Consider the following 24212-nt stretch of genomic DNA (forward strand, 5'->3'; position numbering starts at 1 on the left):
CAGAACACCAGCTCAGTAACTGTGCCAGAAACACTGTTGTTTGTTTCAACTCTTGATGGAAGTTTGCATGCTGTCAGCAAGAGAACGGGAGCGATCAAGTGGACTTTAAAAGAAGGTGAGTAGGAAGTGTCCTGGTGCCCTCTACTCAGGAACGGTAGTGACAGTCAAATCAATTGATAATTCAAACTGTTGTAGGGCTTGGTAAATACTTCATTTTCTTTCTTAGTTTTTGCTCTTGCTCCAGAATTAAGCTACAGTGTTTCTGGAGTCATGTTCATCTTTTCACTTGCAGATCTTTTCCAGGTTTATGTTTTGTTTTGGTTTTTTCCAGAATGTTTAAGCTGTGGTGGTATAATTGGTAGGTATCAGGTTTTATGGGAATGAGCGCAATATAAGCAAGCATAGAACAGAATAGATGTCAGATGAGAGTGTCAGCTGGTGGAACTGGTGGCAAAGAGTTTGCATGATTCTGTCTCTGGAATACCCTACATTCACTGGTGCAGTGGATATCATGCAAACTTCGGGTCTTTTTTTCTATAATAGATGTTTAGGAACAGCACAGTTTTTTAAATAAAATAACTGCACTTGTGTAAAGAAATTTAACATTGCTCAGTGACTGGAAGTGATTTTGTAATTTTAGTTGCTGAACAGAGAGAGGTCTTTCTATCTTCATGAAAAATTCAATACTTAGTACAAATTTGTTTTAGTGGGACTCTCATTACGTATGGCAGAAGTGATAGTAGCACGTTCTCCTTTCTTTGGGAAATAAATTAGAAAGCAGGTCAAATGGAAAGTAGTCACAGTGATTGCATCATTCTGTCCTCTATTTTTAAACCTGATGGCAGTTTAGTAGGTGAGCTGAAATGGTAGGAAATGGATTGTGCGTATCTGATGTCTGCAGTACAAACCAGTTGTTCTCATTTGTGAAGCCATTCATATGTGAATGCAAATCTACCAGACAAAAAGTTAACTTTGTAAGTGAGCAAAGAATGCTTTTGTACCTTCTCTTGGAGTAAAAAGGAGTGAGCAAGTATTTTCTTGAAGGATCTTGGTTAATAGCTGTGATTACATTTTCTCTCTGTCTCCTCTTTAAATTTAGACCTCTCCTTTCCCTGAACAGGCTTCAATTAAAAAAAAAGTTATCAGCCTCCTCCTTTATTGTTGCTATAGGCTACTGCAGTGTTAAGAGAAGCTTACTGGTTTTTGATTGTCATTCAACTGAGACGAGCATACACCACATAGTTCTATCCTAGAAGGATAACATAACTGGCATTTGTTTGCAGCTGGACTTAGTAAGTGCCAAGAGGTTTTTTGAGGAAGAAATGAAGGCACTTTGGTAATCAAAAGGATCTTGGTCAGAGTGTATTGCTCAAGAAACTTCCCTTAACAAAAAAAATGTTGCAAAACTACTATTGGTACAGTAGAACTGCCAGACTGGATAATCTAGTTTTATAGAACTTCTTTTTCTCATGTCGCAACTATGTATTGTTATGCATCTTATGTACATGAAGTATGTTCAGTTGCTTTTTGCCAAGCACTTATTGCCCATTAGTTTATTTCTGCGTAATAGAACAGCACACAAGGGTCAATGAAAAAAAAATTAGTGGTAGTTATTGTTACAAGATGCTTCATGGGTTAACTTAGTTAAGTGTACATGGAACAACGGCCTGTAGATACAAATTGGTAAATTGTAATTGGAGGGGTTTCATTTATTTTTGCAAAACTATATTTGTTGGTGGTCATCCAGTGGGTGGGAAGCCCAACAAAGATGCGACCGTGTTGGAAACTAATAGCCCATGAAAGTCCTTACCATCTTGCTATTCTAAATCCCTAGAGGGATTGAATAGTGCAGAATTCAGTATTAATATTAGTGTATAAACACAGTCGTTCGTTGCACTCTCTCTGACAACAATATGCTTATATTGTTGTAGAGTATTACCCAGTGGGAAGTTGCATGCGTTGCAAGCAGTGTTGTTGCAGGTGTCACTTCACCCTGATTATCAGACAAAGAACCATGTGTTGTAGTTCATGTGCTTTGAGAAGTTGTGGAGGTCACACGAAGTGCTGCAGCGGCATTCACCAGCAAGAGAACATTTTATTACTGCACTTAAGCAGCAAGGTGTTTTAACAAAGGGCAATTCATATACATTTTATTTTCATTGGGGAAAAAAACAAGGCGGTGTTCATTATCAGGCAGTACTTAAACATGAATATCTTGCCATGTGTGATTTGTTTTAATTTAGCAGTGAGGCTTATCTTAGGTATGCAGAGTAAATGGGCCAGTGGTTATCACCACAATAACATGTTTGGGTTTCCTGCCTTCATGTAGTGCTGGCAAGGAAGACAGTCTGAATACTTGTGCTCCCCATAAAGCAGGCAAAAAAAATGGGTCAGTTAGTAATAGGACTGTCCAGTAGTTCAGAAATAAAGCTGCATTCCCTGCAGTTATATGTAGTGGGATTGTGGATTTACTTGTTGAGGGTGCTTAATGCCTTCATTTCCTGGTGGCTTCGATGAGTACTACTATCTGACAGGATTCTTCAGTGGCTGGGTAACTGATGCTGCTCATTCTCCGGGCCTTGGAAAGCTGGAATATGGTTGGAAAGTGTAGAGAATCCACACTCCTCCTCCCCCCAGGTTTCCGAGACACCTTTGCTCCTACTGTGGCCCCACAAAAAAACACATTGTATTGAAAGACATTGGTTTGAAAGGGTGCGGCACACATTTAAGATCAGGGACTAAATAGGCTCTTAGTGCCATCTCTGATCAATAAAAGGAGCTGTCAGTTCTAAGTGACAGTGTGATAGGCTCCCATGTTTTCTGCTCTTGCCACTAGCAAGATATTTGGTGAGCCTTCTCAGTAAGATTACTTAGGATGAAACATCTTCCCCAGAATTGCTGGAAATGAATCTTCTGTCATTTCCTATAGATCTCTTTCAAAGGTACAGGGGTGCAGCACTGTAGGCTTGCTTTTACATGCAGGTAAGAAAATAGACAGTGATAGAGATGGTGATGAGAAACCCATTGGCAAGATGGAATCTGTAGAATGCTTTTCTCCTTAATGTCAGACTTTGTATTTACAATTCTGATTTCAGTGCAAGCTTTAAGAATGTGATTTTTAAGATTGTCCTGTTCCCTCACATCTTTATAAAAATCATCCTGTCCATCTTTGTTAGCTCAAGAGCTTGGGTTAATGATCAGAATATTGAACTTTGAGATGTTAAGAATGTAGTGTTTCAAACTGTACTCCTAGACAGAGTATTTCTCTGTTCTGCTGACAGTAACTTCTGTTTGCCCTTCTGTACTGTTCAAAGTGATCTCTTTCTTTTCATTCACCAGCTCCTTAAAAGCTTTTCTGCTAAGAACTGTTTCAAAGTAATTTGCCAGAAGAATGTATAATATATACAGATTTGTATCTAGATTTAGAGCCAGCAGAAATTTTGTTGTGATCTTAAGTTCTCTGTAGCAATAAAAAAACCTCAATGGCTCACAATAAATTCAAAAGGTCTTGATTTCTGATACCTTACTTGTAACCTATGGACTTCAGTGGACTAGTCATGATAAGACAAAGATATAAAGACTGTACCTACTAATGGCATGCAGTGTGTAGATTCTAAAGGGCAAATCTGAGATCTGTAGTTTCTGCTCTCTTAACAGTGTTTTTTCCCAGGCAAGAAGAAATATCTTTGTGTATACCTGTAAATTAGTAAGGATTGTCAAAACAAACCAATTGTAGTATAGTGCTCTTTTCAGCAAAATCCAGAGGATAGTTTGTTAGTGCCTCTAACCTCATGTACTACAATTGCAACAGCAGGCAAGGAAGACACGATTCTAAATTGGCCCGTTAACCCAAATCTTATGGTAGGGCCTCAGCTCAGGAAACCGTTTTTTCCAGCTCATTCCAGTGGGGCAGCGACTTACTCATTTGCTGTTTCAGAATCTCCCACTTCTTCTTTTCAGTCATTGGTTTTATATGTTCTACGTAAGGACACATTACAGTGATGAAAACGTACAACTCTATCTTGTGCATTAAAAAAGACTTGGTTTTTGGTCAAGAGGCTGATTTTATCTTATCATATGTTTGTGAAATATGGAGAAAAGTCAAATGCATTATATTTAGCATTATGGTTACAGTTTCCAAAGGTATATATATGGCTTTTTTCCATATATGTGTGCAAAATACGGGTTAGAATTATTTCAGAATCATCTGAAATGTGTCATGTACTTCTGCCCACTCACAAGCAAATGATACAGGCACAAATATTTTTCTGGCCATGATGCAACCAAAACTGTATTGCGACATCTGCCTGCTGCCAGGTCAAAATCTTAATTTCAGGGGAGAGTAACCGAGCCCAATAATTCACTAAATTACTGGACAGTCATTATGTCAACAGGTTTCTAATAACGGCTGTACTTGCGTATAAACTCTTAGAGTTCTAGACTATATCTTTATAATCTAGGATCAATGTCCTTTTAATTCTTTTTTTCTTGACACTTTTATTTTACAGATCTTTTTATTAACTTGTAAAAATGAAAGCTTTGCAAGTCTTACAGGATAACTTTTTTTTTTAAGTCCCACAATGAAAAGGAAAGCTATCGGCAGTTTTTTTAATGATATTTCTATTCTACTGATGCCCTTGAACTCCCTGTGCTTATGGGCATTGATATGCTTTGCTGAATTTATTTAATGAAGTATCAGTGGCAATAATTTTATTGATAGTGTGTGTATGTGCTTGTTTACACATGTGTGTATTACCAGAGCAGAAAGCTAAAGCTAGTGTGTATTGAACTGTAGGTTTTTAATGGAGGAATCATTAACATACTCTGCCTTAGTGGAGGCTGCAGGAAAAACAAATTGGAAACCAGTGGAAGTATCTATAGAAAACTCAAATCTTCCCTCAGCACTGGAGATATTTACAGGATGGGTCCTGCTTCCTAACTCGCCCCTGCCCCCTTCCATTCTCCATAGTTGTTTTGACATCTTTGTTTTCTTAGTCTAGAAAGTGGAAAGCTTTTGGAGAGGATACCATACCAAAAGCTCTATGTAGGACATTGCAAGAAGTTGACTTGTTCTCTGCTAGAGGGAATGGAAGCTTAAGGGAGAGGCAGATGGATTTTTGTCACAGTTTTATCACATTTTATCTGTAAAGTTTTTGTTCCGGTACGGAATACTAACTGCTTTGTTCAGTTGTTATTAACACTGTTGTTGGTATTGGAACAGATCAGGCTTATTAGAATGACTTACCTAATTACAGGGAACTGCAGTTCAGGGAAATTTTGAAAGCAGGATTACGTGATTCCAGTCTCAGCATGTTAGCACTTGAGTGCCGAGCTGTTGAAGAGAAGATAAGGCCTCAGTTCTCTGACTTTTGCAAGAACTTTTTCCGTTTGACCCATTGGGGAGCAAAAGGTGACTTCAGTTATAAGACGATTCATTCTTTTACTAGTCTGTATTCAAGCATATGAAAACCATTGTAAGACCTGACAACAATAAATTAAACTCAAGATTCTCTTTTTATCTCAGAGTGAGTTCTTATTTCAAAACAAACTTTGAAATAAAGTTGGAATACGTCCCAAACCACATGAAAGTGAATGTGAAGAGTTCATTGTCTATCTTCAAAGTATCTTCACAGAACTACAACCTTAGTTCAAGATCATGAGAGTGTTAAGAAAATCAGAAAAATTACATCACCCCAGTAGCTAAAAGTATCAAGAAATAGCTCTCCACAGCCTGTTTTTCCAGGTGGATGGTGCTAGTAGTGAAAGGAGAATTCCTTTCACTTCAGAAACTAAACTACTCCATCACTTTGTGTTCACTCATTATGAATAGCCTCATGCACAGAACTAGATCAAATCTTGATACTAAATGTTTTCTAACAGTTTATATACAGCACTTAAACGTTGCAGGAAGCCATCAGAATAATCAGTGTTATAGTTCATGTGCCAGTAAGTACTAAAAAATTTCCTACTGCTTTGTAATAATATCTTAATCTGTTCCATCTACCTCATTTTTTATCATTGCTAGTAAATCAAATTTCAATTACTGAGAAAACAAGTAAAAGCGGGATTTTTTTTTGCTTCTGATGAAGCACTGTTGTTCTTGATATTGAAGACATGATACTAAAGAAAAGTTTAAGGACTTTCTCATGAGCATCATGGTTCTGTACAGCGCACACTGAACAGCTTGGAACTTGTCCTAAGGCTTTCATGCATGGCATCTGATATACAAGAGTGCTTCAGCAAAACTCACTACAGAAGTTGAAGAGACATTCATGGGATTCCTGGCATTGTTTATTGAAGTGTGGGATGAAGTTGTTATAAGGGACATTTTTCCAACAGCATTCAGAAATACAAGCTTGGGGTTAAAAGCTTAATGCAAGTAAATATTGCACATAAGTGTGTGTTCTTTCACTATTATGGTACTAAGTAGTTGATAAAATCATGCAAAGCTTCTCAGACTTTTGAGACAGTTGGAGCAGAGTGGAGCACTTTTTTTGGTAAAAGTAGATTGCCCAGTCTTAGAAAATTAAGTAAAAACAAATTATTAGTCCAAGAATGCTGTACTGCATTACTATTGTTCTCTGGATTTTGAGAGCAGAGAGGGAGCTATAGGAAAGCGATACTAACCAGACTCTCCTGCAAATGTCATGGACAAACCAGGATCAGTTGCTAGAAAACATAATCTACCTTTTGAAATTTCCTGTAATTGTTAAGGTTTTCCTGAGCATTCTTTGAATAAAACCCATACCCGAAATACTAATATGTTTGAGGAAATCTCATTCTGTCCTGGTCTACTGTAGAGTGCGTGTTGTGTTATGTCATTAACAGTGCAGTTAGAAAATTTGGAACTTAATTCAGATAATACTAGTTTTATACTGTATTTTCATATAACAACTTCACACCTCCATTTAATTCAGAGAATAAGCAGACCTTTTATTCAAAATAAATGTAAAAGTTTCTGAAGATAGAAAGACAAGAAGCTATTTTCTTATGCTTTGCCTAGGCTGACTAGAAAGTGACTTTAAGGACAATCTGCATTATTTTACTTAATGTATATGCAGTCTGTTATCACTTCAAAAACAAGTTGTACAGCTTTGTTATCACTACTGATCATTTCAGGAGATGTTTCTAGATAGGACAAAGTTGTTCAAGCACAATAGTCGTCATCAGCACAGGTGGCAGTTTATTTTTTACCAGGTGAGACACTCTCTGTGTAATCAGTTCATCAATAGACTTGCAAAGTTTATTTGGCTTTTGCCTTTAGCAATGCTTGCAGCATTTGCATTAAATCTTACTTCAACTGAGGCAGGTGCCATTTTCTGATGGTTTGTCATGCTGCTTTTTTTTTTTTTTTTTCCACAAAACTGTGAGAGTTTCCTTTCCCATGAAGCATTTATAATTATTAAAACTCTAGCCTATGGTATTTAATGTCTTTCTTCTTTTCACCTAGACTGATGGATACATTGAGGATACAAATTTGATGTCTGTTTGCTTTTAGTTGTTCAACCTAACAGTTCAACTCTGGAGTTGAACCACTGTATATAGCGATCAGCTAATGCTTTTTTCTTGCTTGCTTTTCTTTAGTAATGGAGAGATGATGTTGTAAGTCACCATGTGTGGCATTAGATATTGTAAAGCTTGTGGAATACTTGAAGCAAACACTGGGAAATAATTGGCATGTAATCAACTGTAAGTTGGGGGGGGGGGAATCCCAACATATCCTGAAAACAGTTTCTTTACACAAGGGATAGAAATGAATTGCTTGATGTAGTTAGTGGACCAAAGGTCAGACTAAGCAGTGTGGTCTGTAGAGACAGATACATAACGATGAATCACTTAGCTCCTTTGTTTGAATGTTAATTATTCTTAGGGCCTTTTGATGTGTACTTAGGTTCTCAATAAATTAAATGGTGTTTATGCTATAATGTGGAGCTCTACACTTGCACAGCATTCCCATCTTACATCATTGAACAGTGGTAATGGTGACAATTCATCATTAAGAGAAAAATTGCTCAAGATAAGTACTCTTGCTATCCATCTTCTATCAATACATGTCAGTGCCTAAGACCATTAAGAGTACCAGCTAAACTACTGCGGTGTTTTTGCTGCCCTATGTATGAGGCTCCGAGTATAAGATAACATGGCAAGGCTGTGTCTGTGCCCCCCAGTGGGTTTCCTCCCAGAGCCAGCACACAGCTTTGCAGGGAATTTGTTGTGATGTGGAGGGAGACTGTGTTTGATGCTGCTCTTGTCGGTGCAGGAGATGCCAGTGCAGTGGTGAGTAACTGTGTGATAGGGGAAATAGGTAAAGCATGAAACTTGACAAGTCTGCTCGCTGAGCAGTTTGCTAGTTCTTGTGTGATTCAGTGCTTGAGCAGAGCACTGCTCCCTCTCCAGTTAGTTGGGTTGTTCCCAGAAGCTTAATATGCTTTTGAGTAGTTCATTCTGACAGCTTTGAGGACGTATCTAGACTGTGTTTTAGGCGTAAAGAGGAAAAAAAAAAATGTAGTTATGTTTTGATCAAAGCTGCTCTGAGAGTGTTTGCTATTGTAAAAAGAAATTGAAGAAAATAAAAATAGCTTTACTGTTATTCCTCATATTCTCTGATATTGTACGTGCATCTTTTGGTGACTGCTGTTTTCAACTGCATTGTTGTTAGAGATCCATTTGGGTAGGAGTTTCTTATGGTTTTTTAATCTATTGTATAAAATAAAGGGACACCCTGCTAGGCTGTTATCATCAAACCCAGCAGTTTGTGTGGTGCAATATACTGCAGAGTGGTAGAGACTTTGTCAGACCCATGTAATGAACCCTAAATTTCTTGTTCTCCTCTTGCTTAGCTCTGCAAATAACACAGTACACTTAAGCTGTCCAGAATCTGGGCCAACTTCCCAGTCAAAGGCTCTCAAAACATCATTGGTTTTGTTCTTGTTTCCTTCCTGTAGCATCACGATGTTTGCATGGAGACAGAACAGGTGAAAAAATAGTATATGTTTGCTTGGTCATCTTTCATCTTCTTACTTGGGCTTATTCTAGTGTAATGGTTTGATTTCCGCTGCAGAAGTGGAGATCCCTTGTATCCTCTTGACTTCTGAGTTACTTTCTGCCAATATACCTGTAAATGAGCACACAGATTTTTCTTGGAAGTTGTAGAGTATGTCCTACAAATCTGGAAACTTTTGTAGTTTTGGCATCAGGATTGAAAATCCCACGATTCAGGATTTTTTTGAGGCCTCAGATAGTAATTTTGAGGTCACATCATTTTACATTAAAATAAAATTATTGTTCTTAATTTATCTTTTAATATGTAAGGATTTAGATTTAGCATTGTCAGTTTTTATTTTGTACCTTCTTTTTGTTGATGAAAACTAAACTGTGATTCTGATCACTCAAAATACCAACTACTGTGAGATTGTTTCCAAACCTTTTAATTTTTATGTAATGTGGACTCTTGGATAAATTTTGGTGGGGAGATTATTTAAGTGAAAAATGAGGTTTGAGATAATTTTGTATGACCTGTGGCAGACTTCTGTTTTTCTTTTCAGTGACACGCTGATCACAGAAGTTTTATTTTGGAGTAGGAAGTGGAACTAAGTTTTTCCTGACTTGTGTTGGAGTCTTGCTCTTAAGTCATTGGCAGTCTTCCCGTTGATTTCAGTAGGTGTAGCGCTAGGCTTTCAGTTTGTATGTTATGTTTTAAATTAAATGTCAAGGTGTTTAGAAAGCATATGCTTACCTGCCTGATACAGGAGCCACCTGAGACACAAAGTAGCAAATGTTCATAAAATACAGATTTAAAAATCTCGAGAAAAGTACTTTTGTATCCCTGTATTCACAGTGTCTGCTCACTTCCATTAGCTGTAGCTTCTTTTTAAGTTGAAGCCTGCACAGTGAAAGCAGTTGCTGCAAGTTATTGTCAGCTGCCTCCTGGGCAGCCAGTACCCAGCGATCTCATAGGAGTATCGAAAGCAAGAGTTTTTATTGACATGTATACAGGCAGTTGTGACAGACCCTATATGCTCTGTCCAAGTGACACATAAGGAGAAAACTCGAGGTACAATACAGTACTGCTGTCTTCTCCGAGTCTCCTCCTAGGGGTAGCTGCAGAGGAGTGTGGATAAAATTGAGCAAAGAACTTCAGAAGGTTTAAAACTTCTCAGGTGCTTTGTACTTTCCAATTTTACACACCTGGTTTCATGACCAAAGAGGAGATTGTTGAGGCTGCCGAGATGGCCCCTTTCAAACTCTGTGCATCAGCCTTTCAAAAAGGAGCAAGTTGTTGCAGGCTGGGCTTAATCCCATATCTAGTGAGTTCAAGGAGTTGAATTGCCAGTGTTATGACTTTTTCTTTTTCTGTTTATGCAGATCCTGTACTCCAGGTGCCAATACATGTGGAAGAGTAAGTCTGTTTACTTTATCTCGTTTGCTGCTTGTGCAATTTTTACTGACATCTTCAAATTTGGTTTAACTTGAACCAAAACGATATATGTTCTAGATAATTTGCATACCTTGCATAAGTCAATTTAAGGTGATGTAGAGAGCAGATGCAGAAAGGATATAATTAGCTGCATTCTCTTATTTGTAGTGCTAAGAAGAAATGCCCTGTCTGCATACTGTTTTCTCAAGCCCTGGCTGAGGTTTAGAGATAAGTGTGCTAACTGTGCTAGAATCTTCACTGAGCAGCTTTGAAAAGGACAGAAACAGCTAAGGAGTGGTCTCTGGGTTTTGTACTTCTTATTCTCCTCAAATAAAAGACTTAAAATAGTGAAGCATAGGAAACTCCAACCACGACCACTACCAGAATCTTCAAATGAAACCCTCAGGTTGTTACTTCAGAGTAGTTCCTCCAGCATAGCAATCTCCCATTTAACTGGAAAATTTGGGGCTTTAACTTTGTCTCTGAAGTCAGTGGTAACTTCCTTTCTTTTTTTTGTGGTTTATTTTTGATGTTGCGGTTTGGGCTTTTTTTGTAGTTTGGATGGGGGGTTGCCTTTACCTCTCAAATTTACTTAGTTCTGGCAACTCTCGTATTGTTCCTTGCATTCCTTATGCTCTCTGTTTTTGTTTATTTGTTTGGTTTGTTTTTGATTCTGTGGCATTTTAAAAGCATATAGTTCTTGTTTAAAAGCTTTCACCCAAGTGATTGCATGCTGCATTTAGATCTTTGAATTTTCAAATGTATTACTAATCTTATATCAGTTCTGAAACATCTTTTTATTTTTTCATTGTCGCAGTTAATAAATTAAACTTCAAAAAATGGATAATACAATGTAAGAAGTTTAATGTCAGAGGAACTTTTCTGTAAAGCCAGTATTGGCTATGGTTGCTTTCCTGTTCTCTGAGAAGCACGGTACTTTTTTTATAATTTATAATTGCTGCTTAAATCCCAGGCCAGCATTTCTTCCAGACCCAAATGATGGCAGTTTGTATACGCTTGGTGGCAAGAATAGCGAAGGCTTGACTGTAAGTATATTTTTTAAATTCTCTCCTCTGACAATTCTTTAGAAAAGTGCCCTAATCAGACTCACATGAAGGATAAGTCCCCAAGGGGCTTGTCTTGACAGTGCTTTCTTGACAGTACTGTAAATTTTTGCAGGCTTCTGTACTGTTCAAAGGAAATGCACCGGTTTCTTGGAAAAGCTTGATCCAGACTAGCCAAAAACCAGCATCTGATGCCCATGCCAATGTTAGGATACAAGTTTTTGGAATGACAGTGCCCTACATTGTGCTACTAGCACCTTTGCAGAGTGAAAACATGCTTTATTTTATTAGAGCTGAAAGCTGCCACCTTTCTTGTTATCGCCAGGAAATAATTTCTGCTTGAAAATATCCACAACACATCTTTTGTCCACTTGTACTATTTTTCTGTAACTCACTAAAATACTGATGATGATGACAAATAAAATTTATGTGCTATTATCCAATTACTGAGTAACCTCTGTACGATTTAATGGGAAATGTGTACCTGGAATAATACAAATCAGATATGTCACTTTAGCACAAATACTTAATTTTCTAAAACCATCTGCCAAAAGGTAGGATTAATATATATTCTGTGCTGACACCTTTAGAAGATGTCTTCATAAGATTTAGTTAGCAGACAAAAATGCTGAACCTTTTCCAACTAGCCACCAATCCGTGTAACTCACAGATCCTAGCTAACATTTGAATTTTATTTTTAAAATTTGTGGTGATACTCAGATAAAATATTTGGCATCCCACAAGTTTCTTTTCTCTGGCAGCTGCTCTGATTTCCCTTAAGAACTTTAATATTGTTAAATATTTTAGTATTTACTCACCAGTCCCCCCTCTGCCCAGTACAGACAGATTGTAACTTGCAAAATGATTCTTGGTTCTTTTCCTGGGTGAATACAGCAAGCAGCAATCTATTTGAATCTATTCCTTTATTCTGATAATCTTCTCTCTTTTGGAATTAAAGTAATTTAATTTCTATTTAGAATCACTATTATAAAAGTTTTATGCTTTTATAGAGTGGAGTAATTTTAGCATATTTCAGTAAACTTAGCAAAGGCCTGGTCTTTATTGTTGGTGCGCCTTGTCACTCTTGTGACCTCATCCCAGTAAAAGTCCCTTAAAACCTAGTAAGGATCATCACCCATTCTGTAAGTGCAATACAGGCTTGGCAGTAGCTCGAGAACTCTTCAGTTGGAGATTCACGCGTTGCCCTCTCATCAGTTCCATTTGTATGACGATATCTGGACTTTATAAGTGTTACTGTACAGTCCTGTGGAGAACCATTTTATACTTGTTGGAGGTGAGACAATTAAACAGCGGTATGTTGAAGCCCAGACAGTTTATAAGTGATGATGATAGACCTTAAAACCACAGGGTCTTGGCCTCCTAACCTCTCAGCTGCAAGTAGTTCTTCTATTTTACATGCATTTCTCCTGTTGTAAACTTACTGAGAAGGACTCTGTTCTGAGTTTGCAGAGCAGGGCCTTGACCTGAAATTTTGAGTTCGCAGACGCTGCAATAATACAAACAATAAAATACTGTCATTTGAGATTTCTGAAGTTTTCTGACTGCCCTTTTCTGTGAACCAATGTGAAGACACTCATACCAGTGTGAATAAGCTTTTATTGTTGTTTCTTTCCCCTAGAAACTTCCATTTACTATCCCAGAGCTGGTGCAGGCATCTCCCTGTCGCAGTTCAGATGGGATCCTGTACATGGGTGAGCTCAAATGTAATCTCTCTTAGACTGTAATACGTTCAGTGAGTACAAAATGTAGAGACTCCCAGACAGACTGCATGGATTTATTTTGGGTATAACTGCTTTATTTGGGGTATTAATTATGACTTTTCATGAACCTTTCTGATGACAGAAAATCTGATTAATATAGAATTCAATTACTGTTTGAATATTAAAAAACAAAGACTTTTCCTGAAGGAGAAAATAGCTTTTCTAAGCAGTGAATAGCCTGTATGGGGTTTTTTGGTTTCTTGAAGTGCTGTCTGTCAACAAAAAGTGACTTTTACTTAAAATCTTCTTAGACTTATAAATGTCATTGCCTGCCTGACAATTGTAATTAAATTAGAAATCCCATTGCAACAGTTAGACATTCTCAGTTATCTGAGACACAGTCTGTTCATTTATACTACAAATAATAACAAATTTAGGCTCATTGTCCTGAATCGTTCTAATTGCAGATGGGTTTGGGAGGAGAAAGGAAGAAGGAAGGATAGTTATTATCACAACAGTAAAATGTGTGAAGGATCAGGATGAACTTAGTATTGTTTTTTTAATCTCCTGAATGGCCAATACCTACTTCTGGTTCTCCACTTTGTGTCTCTCCAGTAAGGGAGTGAAAAATGTTTATTTGAAGCTTCTAACAGAACAAATATGTGCTAGTGATGTAAGGTGATGTAAGGTGATGGCTTACATAGTCTTGAGTGGGATGTTAGAATTACAGCCCTTAGTCAATTTGAAATGTGTAGACCCTCATAATTTTTTTTTTACCTACTGTCCTTCAACATTAGGACTTCAGTCACCTCTTCTGCTAGCTCACAGGATCTTCTACACTCAGAACTCTGTTAATGTGAAAAAATAGTTCAGCCAATAGTACTTACCATTCTAAATGTTGTATTTAGTTTTTCTTTTCAATATTTGGGGCTGGCCAGTAGTGCTAAATGACGAAACTAAGCCTGACCATGAGAAATTGTTTTATTAAAAAGGTTTTATTTCTGCTAAGTTCATGAGCCCACTAAAGAAAAAAGAAGACTGAAAAGCTTGATGGAAGTGCTATTTTTGAGTTGAATGATAATGTGGCTTAAATTATGATTTCAGGTAAAAAGCAGGATATTTGGTACGTGATTGACCTCATGACTGGGGAGAAACAGCAAACCTTGACTTCCTCATTTGCAGAAAGTCTTTGCCCATCAACATCCCTCCTGTATCTTGGGAGAACAGGTCATATGAATTTTTTTTTTTCTGCAGCTTAGAAGAAAATTTGTTGTTGTCATCGTTGTTTTAAAGTTTAGGCTCATAACAAATGACCTGGTGATCAGTTCAGGTTTTCAAGTTTATTTCTTAGAAAAACCTCTGTAAGTTATGATTTTTAGACTGTACACAGAAAGATTATTAACTCTTTACAGCAGCAGGAAGATACTGTGGTGGGTTTTTTTTTTGTTTAACTTTGGCAGTAGGCATGGTCCATTATTCTTCTTGTTGACTAAGTGGCATTTATATTCTATTTGACAGTGCATTCCAGTAGCAGCTGTGAATCCAAGTTTGTTCTGAAACATACAGCTTTTATAAAAACTGTTTAAAGAAAATGGAGATATAGCATATTGACTGAAATTACAGATACGATACTCTAAATAACTGTTAAAATTAGACCAACGCCATACAGGTGTTGACTAGTAAAAAGGAATAAGTGTTGTAGACTTGTTCTTTAACCTCTAAATTAATGTATTCTTTAATGTGATAGTTCAGTTACAGAACACGGTATGCTGAATTTTAGAATGCAGGGTTTGGAAACTTGTAAGTAAAGAAAGTATATCAGAAGAAGCTGTGCAGTAAAGACAAAATGCTGGTCTGCAGGGCTTGTTCTGAGATTCCTGTGGATCATTGTATGAGTGGATCAGGTATTATCTTTAACAGCTATGAAATGTTTATTTATCAGGAATGTTGGGAAAATGAAATGCAGAGAGCAGTAAGTTGTGTGTGGTGTTTTGAAGAGTGTCTCAGATTTGAGATGATTGATTCTATTCTCTCATAGGTTTTTTTGCTTCACAGACTGTATATTTTTTAACAGAGTACACGATCACAATGTATGACACCAAGAAGAAGGAGCTGCGATGGAATGCCACCTATTTTGATTATGCAGCTACTCTGCCCGATGAAGACATAAAATACAGTAAGAATTTACTTACTGTCTTTTTTCTGGTATTTTTTTTCCCCAATATTGGCCATGGGTTTTGCATACAGGCAAAAATATTCTGATTTTTTTCTAGAATTAATAAGCCAAGCTGTCTGATTTTTGTGCAGTTGACATGTGTGTGCCAGTCTTTATCCTTTACATGACGTAATATGTAGAGCCTCGTAGGTAGCTTCAGGTAAATTGAATCTAAGAAGGTACAGCTCTTGAAGATATGGGTCTTTAAAATTTAGTGACAAATGGCAGGAGAGGAAGCAAACCTAAACTGTGGTGGATACTCAGAAAAAGCTATCGCAATGCTATTGCATTGCAACTGAACTTTTATCAACCCAGTTCCGACAACTGATTTGCCAGTCAGCGATCCTTTTGCAATGTAAAAGGACTCCACAGGTAACATAAAGCTGCAACTGTTAATATGTATTATTAAAATAGCATGTCTGCAGCAATCTGGGTAATCTCCTATATATTTGTATCTTGTAGAAATGTCCCACTTTGTGTCTAATGGAGATGGACTGGTGGTGACCGTGGACAGTGAATCTGGGGATGTACTGTGGATTCAGAATTACGCTTCTCCTGTCGTAGCTTTTTACATCTGGCAACGTGAAGGATTACGGAAAGTTATGCACACTAACGTGGGGATAGAAACTCTGCGATACTTGACGTTCATGTCTGGGGAGGTTGGCCACATTACCAAGTGGAAATATCCTTTCCCAAAGGAAACAGAGACCAAGAGCAAACTGACGTGAGCATGAATATTCCTGTTGTTGTCACTGTCTATTTGACAGAGCATCATTAAAACCTTATTTATATACATGCAGTTAAAGATTGTTCTACTAATTTCAAGATGGTTAAAAGAATGCATAAAAGCAGCTATAGTTCTTCAGCCGTTATTTTATATCATATTTGATCTTTTACTGTCTAAAGGCAGAGACAGAAAATCTACTGTAAACTTAGGAAATGTATATTCATAACTTTTTTCAGATGTTCTGTGTTGAACAGTTTCTTATGTGAAATGGAGTTGTTTTTTATTATGTGAAGCCTTTCACATTAAAAAAAAATTGCACGGCATTTTGGCTAATACCAGTAATTGAATAATGCAGAAATAGGACGCGAGTTGTTTCAAATGAGGAATTGTGATGTGAATAATCAACTAGTAATGCTTTCATAATTAAAAACAATGGCTGCATAGTACAGTAGTACTTAAAACAATTTTACAGATCCAGGCTTTTCAAGATATAAATATCGATGATTTGAGAAACTCATGTATTAGTTCTGCAGGATTGTGTTGCCAAGCTTTTAGTTTACTTCTTTCTAACACTTACTGTTTTTTTCCAGACAAACTCTATATGTAGGGAAATACTTCACAAGTTTGTATGCATCGCCATCAATGGTGCACGAAGGAGTAACTGTTGTGGTAAGTCGGGAGCTGCAAGAGTTGAATAACACCTGCTGAAAAGTGCCTTTACAGAATTAGTACTGTCCTGAGTTTAAAAAAAAAAAAAAAAGTCAAAATGGAAACATACATAAAAATATATTAAAAAATAAAAAAAAGACAACTTTGCCATAGTAAAGTGGCAAAGGGATACCATTAAAATAGAAAATAAAACACTGAAGGCTGTACATCTACAGAAATTTGGTTTTAAATTGCAGATTGCTATCAAGAAGTGCATATCAAATATTTCATGAAACAATTAACAGTAAGCCTTAGACTGCATGACCGTATTTCAGGAATCACTTCAATTGCTGCAAAGAAATAACTGTAGCTCATCAGGAATTGTGCCAGGCAAACTTAGCAGGAGTGGACGAGAGGTTGCTATGCGGTATTGTTGGTGCATTGTGGTTACTGTTAAAATTGCTGTTTTCTTCATCAAAGTAACTCCCCATAGATGGGAAACTGGACCACAGTTTTGTTTTGCTCACGCTGTGGCTGTCCAGGTAGGAAATAAAGATCCTGTTTAACTTTTCTAAAAAAAGAGTGTAATCTCATCTCCTAGGCAACATGTAATTTAGAAGGTCTAATGTCCAAGGTTATTGAAGCAGTTGCTGAGGTCATAATGGCAGTGTTTACTTACAGTGACTTTGCTGCCAGTAATTTTTGCTTGTCCACCAATTTTGACCTCCATTTTTTTAGTTAGTTGCCTATTTAAATATTATATGGACACAGTGCTTCCTTAATTGTAACACTAATCTCTCTTTCTAGCCCCGCGGCAGTGCCATACCCTTACTAGAGGGTCCAAAAACAGAAGGAGTCACGATTGAAGACAATGGCGAGTGTGTTATCACCCCCAGTACGGATGTAAAGTTTTCAGGCAGACTGAAAGAAAAGAACAAACTCAGCTATTGGAACGACTGGCTTTTAATAGGTATCCGAGGTCCCTTGTCTGACCCTGGTCTGCTGCTCGTGCAGGATCGCATTGCCATCTGGCGGAGAATGCTAATCCAAGCCTCAGAGCTGTTTTTCAGCTGCTGTAAATCAGTCACAATGACTGCCTAAACTCAGGCAGTAATTACTGAATTCTAGTAATCGTTTCTAATTCGTCTTCGTTTGCGCATGAATTCATGTCTTTAAGTATACGACTGTATACTGTTTTTCCCAAGGCCCCTGCTTTATGGGGTGCATAGGATGAAGAGTGCTTAGCTCACTAGGTGGAAAGTTGTTTATTGTTTATTTGCTCCCTCCTTCAGAGAGGGGTAAAGATAATTTATTATTTACTGTAAATACTGTGTTCTGGTTCCTTTGGATTTTTTTATTGTGCATAGTGTTACTTTAATTCTCATCATATTGTTCAGATGGTCATGTTTTCCCCATTTTACAAATGGAGGATTAAGGCACAGAAGCTGAAGATAATATTAGTAAAGGATCAGACTGTCCTGTGTGTCCCAAATCCCAAAGTTTTGGAATTGACTTTTCGGGGCATTTACAATTTCGCTTCAAAAATGAAGAACTGTCTGAAGTTCAGTTTTAGGTGATGCAAGTTTATAATTAAGTGATAGATGCCATAGGATCTCTGTGGCAGGGACGAGGTGTAACTTTTGGTGTCTTTAACTGCCGCTTTTCTCTTCCTGTGATCCCTTTCTTTGTTAATACTGTCCTGCTCTTGCAGTACGTCAAGCAGCTCCCTTTAAACAGTTTGTATTCTTCTGCAACCCTCTGTGCTGAATGCCCTCAATCTTTCTCTCCTTTTTCTTTCCTGCTCTATACATGAGTAGTCGTCTTCCTCTGTCTACTCCAATTGCAAAAACTGGGAGTACAGTAGTGTCTCCTTCTTCTCACTTACTTGGCTAGCAGGAGCCAAAGGAGTGTGAAGAGCAATTGTAGCTGAGCACTGGATCGATTCTTGCTTCCTTCTTGTGTGGTGCGATCCATTCCCTTTAGAACCATTTCATATCTCCAGCATGATCTTCATCTCAAGGCCACATCACAAAGCAAAACTGCCTTGAGAGTGAGCCAGCTAGGAGGCATCATGTGCGTTTCTCTAATGGTCAGGAGCCAAATCCACAGCCAGTGCTTGAGCACAGTTCTTCAGGATTGTCATCACTATACCTGTGACTGTTTGGGCAGAACAGAGGGGAAAAAATGCTTTAATTTGAGCTTTTGTTCTGACATGTTCTCAAGCCTTTTGTAAATCAGCAAAGATGCTGAAATTAAGGATATCTTTCCTAAAAAGGGACAACTTTTTGTTTCAACAAATGTGTTTTATTTAAAGGGCACCATGAAACACCATTATCTGCCCCTACAAAGATCCTGGAGAAATTCCCAAACAACTTACCTAAGAGGCCTGAAAACGTGATTCCAGCTGACTCCGATAAACCCACTATTGAAGAGGTTTGTGAAGAGCATAATCATCTTACTGGATGATTGAAGAATGTAAAGGAGTAGAAGTTGGGGAAGGACTCAGAAGAAAAGCTACATGGAATTAGTTCACATTTTTTGTGTCAGATTTTCATGTACTTAGCATGCGGAATCACTGGTATCATTATGTGTCATTCCTCATTTCAGAATTAGGGCTTTCAGCTGCTTTTTTTTTTTTTTTCCTGTATGGAAAACTTACTTTGACTTTGGTAAGATTAGAAATTATTAAAATGATTTAGCAGTAAGGCTAGCGTGTAAATGCTCCATTACCCATCAAAATATTGAGCTAACATAGCTTTCTTTGCCTCTTAGGTTATTGACATAGTTGAAGGTTCCTCAACAGAAGTGCCTCCTGCCGTCCCAAAGGATATTGAGGAGAAATCTGCTCGGCCTGTCCCTCGGCCAGAGGCTCCTGTGGACTCCATGTTGAAAGACATGGCCACCATCATTCTCAGCACTTTCCTGCTTGTAGGCTGGGTGGCTTTTATCATCACTTATCCAATGGTAATGCTGACTTAGCTTGATGTGCTTTTGAGTTTTGGGAGAGTCAGTAACATTTGACAGCCCAAGAAATGATACAGGAGTTAGAATGTAACACACTACAGGTTTTTTTCTCCCCTCACAGATGTGCAGAGGGAGCAAAGGCTACAAAATTGACTTAACAGTGATTTCTCTGGGCATATGTGCCAACTCTGGAGATATTTTTTTTTCGTGCCACGAATTCTGGTTTTTGTATGTGTTACTCTTTTCACGGACATGATCTTAATGCCATTGGCTTCACTCCTCTCTTCCTCACCTGAACCACTGTCAGGTTTTCCAGCTTTTGGATCAAAGCCTTTATCCTTCTTTGACTTAAAGACAGTTAACCTAGTAACAGTTAGCTTTTGCCATATTAACCAACCAGTGTGATTTCTCAGCGTTGCAATGGAAGTGCAGAATGAAATTGAAAGTGTGTGAGTGAAAGTTCCCCAGCCTACTTGGCTGATAGTGTCGTAACAAGAGAGTTCTCTTCCCACCTTATGGATGTAGCTACCCCAATAGCTATAGAGCTCCCTTTTGTGATGTGACTGTAAGAAACTTCACTCCACTTATGGAACTGAGGTCCTTTCTCACAGAGTGTTCACCAGCAGCAACAGAGGCAGCATCAGCTGGAAGAGAAGATACAGCTCTTGCAGCAACAGAAGCTGCCCTTTCGTGCTCCCAGTGATCTACCCCCAGAAGCAGATTTCTTGGACACCTATGGACGGACAGAGAGTTCAGCTACCAGCACACCAAATATGTCCCCTAGAGCATCAAACCATTCTGCATATTCCAGCATCTCCACATCTGATGTTGGGAGCTGCCTCTCCACTGAGCAAGAGGAGGGAGGTAAAGTTAGTTGAGTGTCTTTTACTGTGAGTCTCTGTATTTCCCAAGTCTGTGTGATGATACAGCACAACAATTAAAATACTTATTGATGATACTTCATAGATCAGGAAGCTGAAAAGGACCATCGTTCTCATTTAGTCTGACCATTTGCAAAACACTGGAGGTGTGCCATGCCCTGACTTTAAGCAGGATTATTTGCTTTAGGAGAACATCCAGTTCAGAACTGTCATCTGAGAGATTATGTTGTCCATGGTGGTACATTCTTATAACCTATAGGGAGAGGTTCGTTTAAATAAAAATATGTATGATTATGATTAACTGGAATCAAGAAATGGGGATTATTATCTTCCTGTGCACTCTTTTGTCCCTTCAAAGGCTATTCAGGGGACCTGCTAGTAAACCACTCCCATAACTGTCAATCAGCGTTTCCTGAATTCAACAAGACATCTATAAAACTTTCCAGAAAGAGTTTTGTCTGCTGAGAACCACTGGTCTCTTATGCTGTCTTGAGACATGATCTTTCCAGACCGTATCTCAGGTGTTTACACATTGTGTTTGACCCTGTGTGTTGGATCATTTGGTCACCAGAGAGTATTTGCTTACTCAGTGTGAGTACCAAAATGCAGATGTTCATTCGTTTTGATCATCTGTGTTGTTAATTTAAACATGAGCAAAAAGAGACACTTACATCCCAGTGCAGAAGTATGTACAGTTGTAAAAGGCTGACTTGACCCATCCTAAACCAGTCCTTGTTTCTTGCTTTTTTTTTCAGATGAAGATGCAAACAGAGTGGTGGTTGGCAAGATTTCATTTAACCCAAAAGATGTATTGGGACATGGAGCTGAAGGGACAATTGTTTACAGGTAGAAGACAAAATTCGCATTCAGCATTAAATAGACCAATGAACGTCTTATTTGCATTAGGCCTTTTTTTTTTTAAAAAAAAAAAAAAAACAAAACCCAAACAAAACGCACATATCTAAATGAAACAGATATGAAATGAAACTTTTGGAAAAGTATTTTGCATGTGTTTGGAATATTTCCATGCAGTGTTTCTTCACTAGCAAAAACTACTTTACTTCCCTTAGAAATGTTTAATGACCAAACGTATCTGTTTCCAGCATGAGAAATGCTTTAGTATGCCTCCGTAAAATGTCTTCTGTTGTCACTCGCTTTGTATGTGCTTTGTCTACAGAGAGCGTAAAAGGATGATGTGGTTTTCCTTCCTGTCTGTAGGGGGACATTTGATAACCGAGATGTTGCAGTGAAAAGAATTCTTCCCGAGTGCTTCAGCTTTGCAGACCGTGAAGTACAGTTGCTGCGGGAGTCAGATGAGCATCCTAATGTGATCCGGTATTTCTGCACGGAGAAGGACCGGCAGTTTCAGTACATAGCCATTGAGCTGTGTGCTGCCACTTTACAGGAGGTGATGGGTCGCTTGCAAACCTACAGAATTTGCCAAAAGTCTTCTCCCTGAAAGGTCTTCAGTTTCCCTTAGCTTAAGTTGCTGAAGTGCCTGCTGTAGGACATGTTCTAGTTACTCCCACTATCACCTCTGTGACAGTTACATTTTCCTACAACAGGGGTGTTTTCAGACCTGTAGAAAGACATCCCTAATCCTGTACTGATTTAAGGACAGAAGCTGTTGTCCTTTGATTTTTTTGCTTCTTGTGAAGGACTCCCTTCTAGTCATCCTCCCCTTCATACCATCCAGACTTTGAAGACCCTCTACTCTTGCTTCTGGAGCACAGTGCTATATAGAATTCTAGCTCTGAATGACATTTTAGAGATATCACCTTCAGCCAAAAAAAAAAAAAAGAAAAGGCTCTTTTCTGTGTGTTGCCAGCTAGCACAATTTACACAGTCTAACCTTTTTTTTTTTTTTTTTGAAGGGAGTGACGAGGATATACTTCCTATTTATGCAGAGGGTAATGATAAACAATGCTGTGAGCTGAATCTTCTGGTTTTCTGTTGTAATTTATAGTATGTAGAGCAGAAGGCCTTCAGTCACCATGGCTTACAACCCATCACTCTCCTGCAACAGACGACATCTGGTCTTGCTTACCTGCACTCCCTTAGTATCGGTAAGAATGCCTCTTGTTTCAGTATTGGATGGAGACTGGTGCATTTTCTTAACTAAAAAAAGAAGAGAAACTGGTTTGGTGCTGGGAGTTTGTTTATTCAGTCCCTGAAGGGAGAGTTGTAGAAGCTCCACGTAGTGCTGGCAGCAATAGTGTCTGTCCTTTGACACCTGTAACATTCTGCTGCACTGGAGTAGTAAAGCTAGTCATTACCATTTGTTCAGGGTGCTGCGTTTTTTTGGATAGAAGTCATATAAAACATGATGACTAGTGGTGATGGAATAAAAAAGTAATGATGCTCTACCAAAAACAATAGTTTGAGGTTAGGACTTCAATTTAACGAATGGTGGTTCAGCCTTGTGAAAGTTTTACAATGCAAATACATTAAAAATTTACAAATATTGTTGGGTTTGCCTGGAGTGGGTAAATAGGTGTTTATAATAGTCCACAGGGACCTGAAGCCCCATAACATCCTCATCTCGATGCCTAATGCCCATGGGAAAGTCAAAGCTATGATCTCAGACTTCGGCCTGTGCAAGAAGCTGGCAGTGGGCAGGCACAGCTTTAGCCGTCGGTCGGGTGTGCCAGGCACCGAAGGCTGGATTGCCCCAGAGATGCTGAGTGAAGATTGCAAAGAGAACCCCGTAAGTCTTCATCTCCCTTGGGAGAAGGCAGCACAACCAATGGGTGGCACAGTGTTGCAGTGAGACCTTAAGATATGCAGTATTTCATGACTGGGCGTTCACAGACTCATAGAACAGTTTGGGTTGGTAGAGACCTTTGAAGGTCATCTAGTCCAACCCCACGTTCATGCTGGCTTGCAGCTGAATGTGTGATTCTGAAAAGTTTTTTTCCGTTCTTAGGTGCAAAATAACCACCCTGTGATGATGGCTCAAAGTCTTCAGGGGGGGAAATGCTGTAGTGCTATTAAAGGTTGTTTATTTGCAGACATACACCGTGGACATCTTTTCAGCTGGCTGTGTGTTTTATTATGTGGTATCTGAAGGCAGCCATCCCTTTGGCAAATCTCTACAGCGGCAAGCCAACATTCTGCTGGGTGCATACAGCCTGGAGTCTTTAAATGCAGGGAGGCATGGTAAGAAAAGCACACTAAACAGAAAGCACTACAGAGTTTACTGAACTTTCCATGGGTGTTAAAATGCCAACAGAAATGACAGAACTATGACCCACAGTGATTCCCAACCTGCAGTGGTGAAAGTTGTACTCCTAACGTACTCCTGAAATAAAGCTCCTAAAGTTCTTAGAATTAGTACCCCAAAGCATGTCCGGGATACAAAATTTGGAACTCTGCGAGCTTGACCGTACAGTTATTTCAGGTATTTAAAGAGTTATTTCATGTATTTTGTAATTGCACCAATTCAACACTACTGACCTTCTGGTGGTTGGCCAGCATATGTATGAGGGCAGTCCTTGAGCTGGTGGGGCTTGTGTTCAGGATCGTGTCAGAGGAAGTAGAGAACGTAACGATTTTCTGAAGTACAAAACATTAGA

General features: G+C 38.4%; 1 protein-coding gene across 1 annotated transcript in view; it reads left to right on the forward strand.

The window, feature by feature from the left end:
- The window catches only part of ERN1 (endoplasmic reticulum to nucleus signaling 1), a 27046-nt gene continuing 2834 nt past the window's right edge, over positions 1-24212 (forward strand). The window contains exons 1-17 of the mRNA XM_009894789.1: positions 1-115; positions 10366-10399; positions 11391-11463; positions 13121-13193; positions 14307-14429; positions 15277-15378; positions 15880-16141; positions 16735-16813; positions 17600-17762; positions 19107-19225; positions 19565-19756; positions 20368-20620; positions 21393-21483; positions 21856-22045; positions 22604-22703; positions 23145-23344; positions 23649-23795. Coding sequence (XP_009893091.1) covers positions 13190-13193; positions 14307-14429; positions 15277-15378; positions 15880-16141; positions 16735-16813; positions 17600-17762; positions 19107-19225; positions 19565-19756; positions 20368-20620; positions 21393-21483; positions 21856-22045; positions 22604-22703; positions 23145-23344; positions 23649-23795 — 2025 coding nt within the window. The 5' untranslated portion in view covers positions 1-115; positions 10366-10399; positions 11391-11463; positions 13121-13189. The remainder of the gene's footprint in view (positions 116-10365; positions 10400-11390; positions 11464-13120; positions 13194-14306; positions 14430-15276; positions 15379-15879; positions 16142-16734; positions 16814-17599; positions 17763-19106; positions 19226-19564; positions 19757-20367; positions 20621-21392; positions 21484-21855; positions 22046-22603; positions 22704-23144; positions 23345-23648; positions 23796-24212) is intronic.

Source organism: Charadrius vociferus, unplaced genomic scaffold, assembly GCF_000708025.1.
Source record: "Charadrius vociferus isolate BGI_N301 unplaced genomic scaffold, ASM70802v2 scaffold321, whole genome shotgun sequence".
Taxonomy (NCBI): Eukaryota; Metazoa; Chordata; class Aves; order Charadriiformes; family Charadriidae; genus Charadrius; species Charadrius vociferus.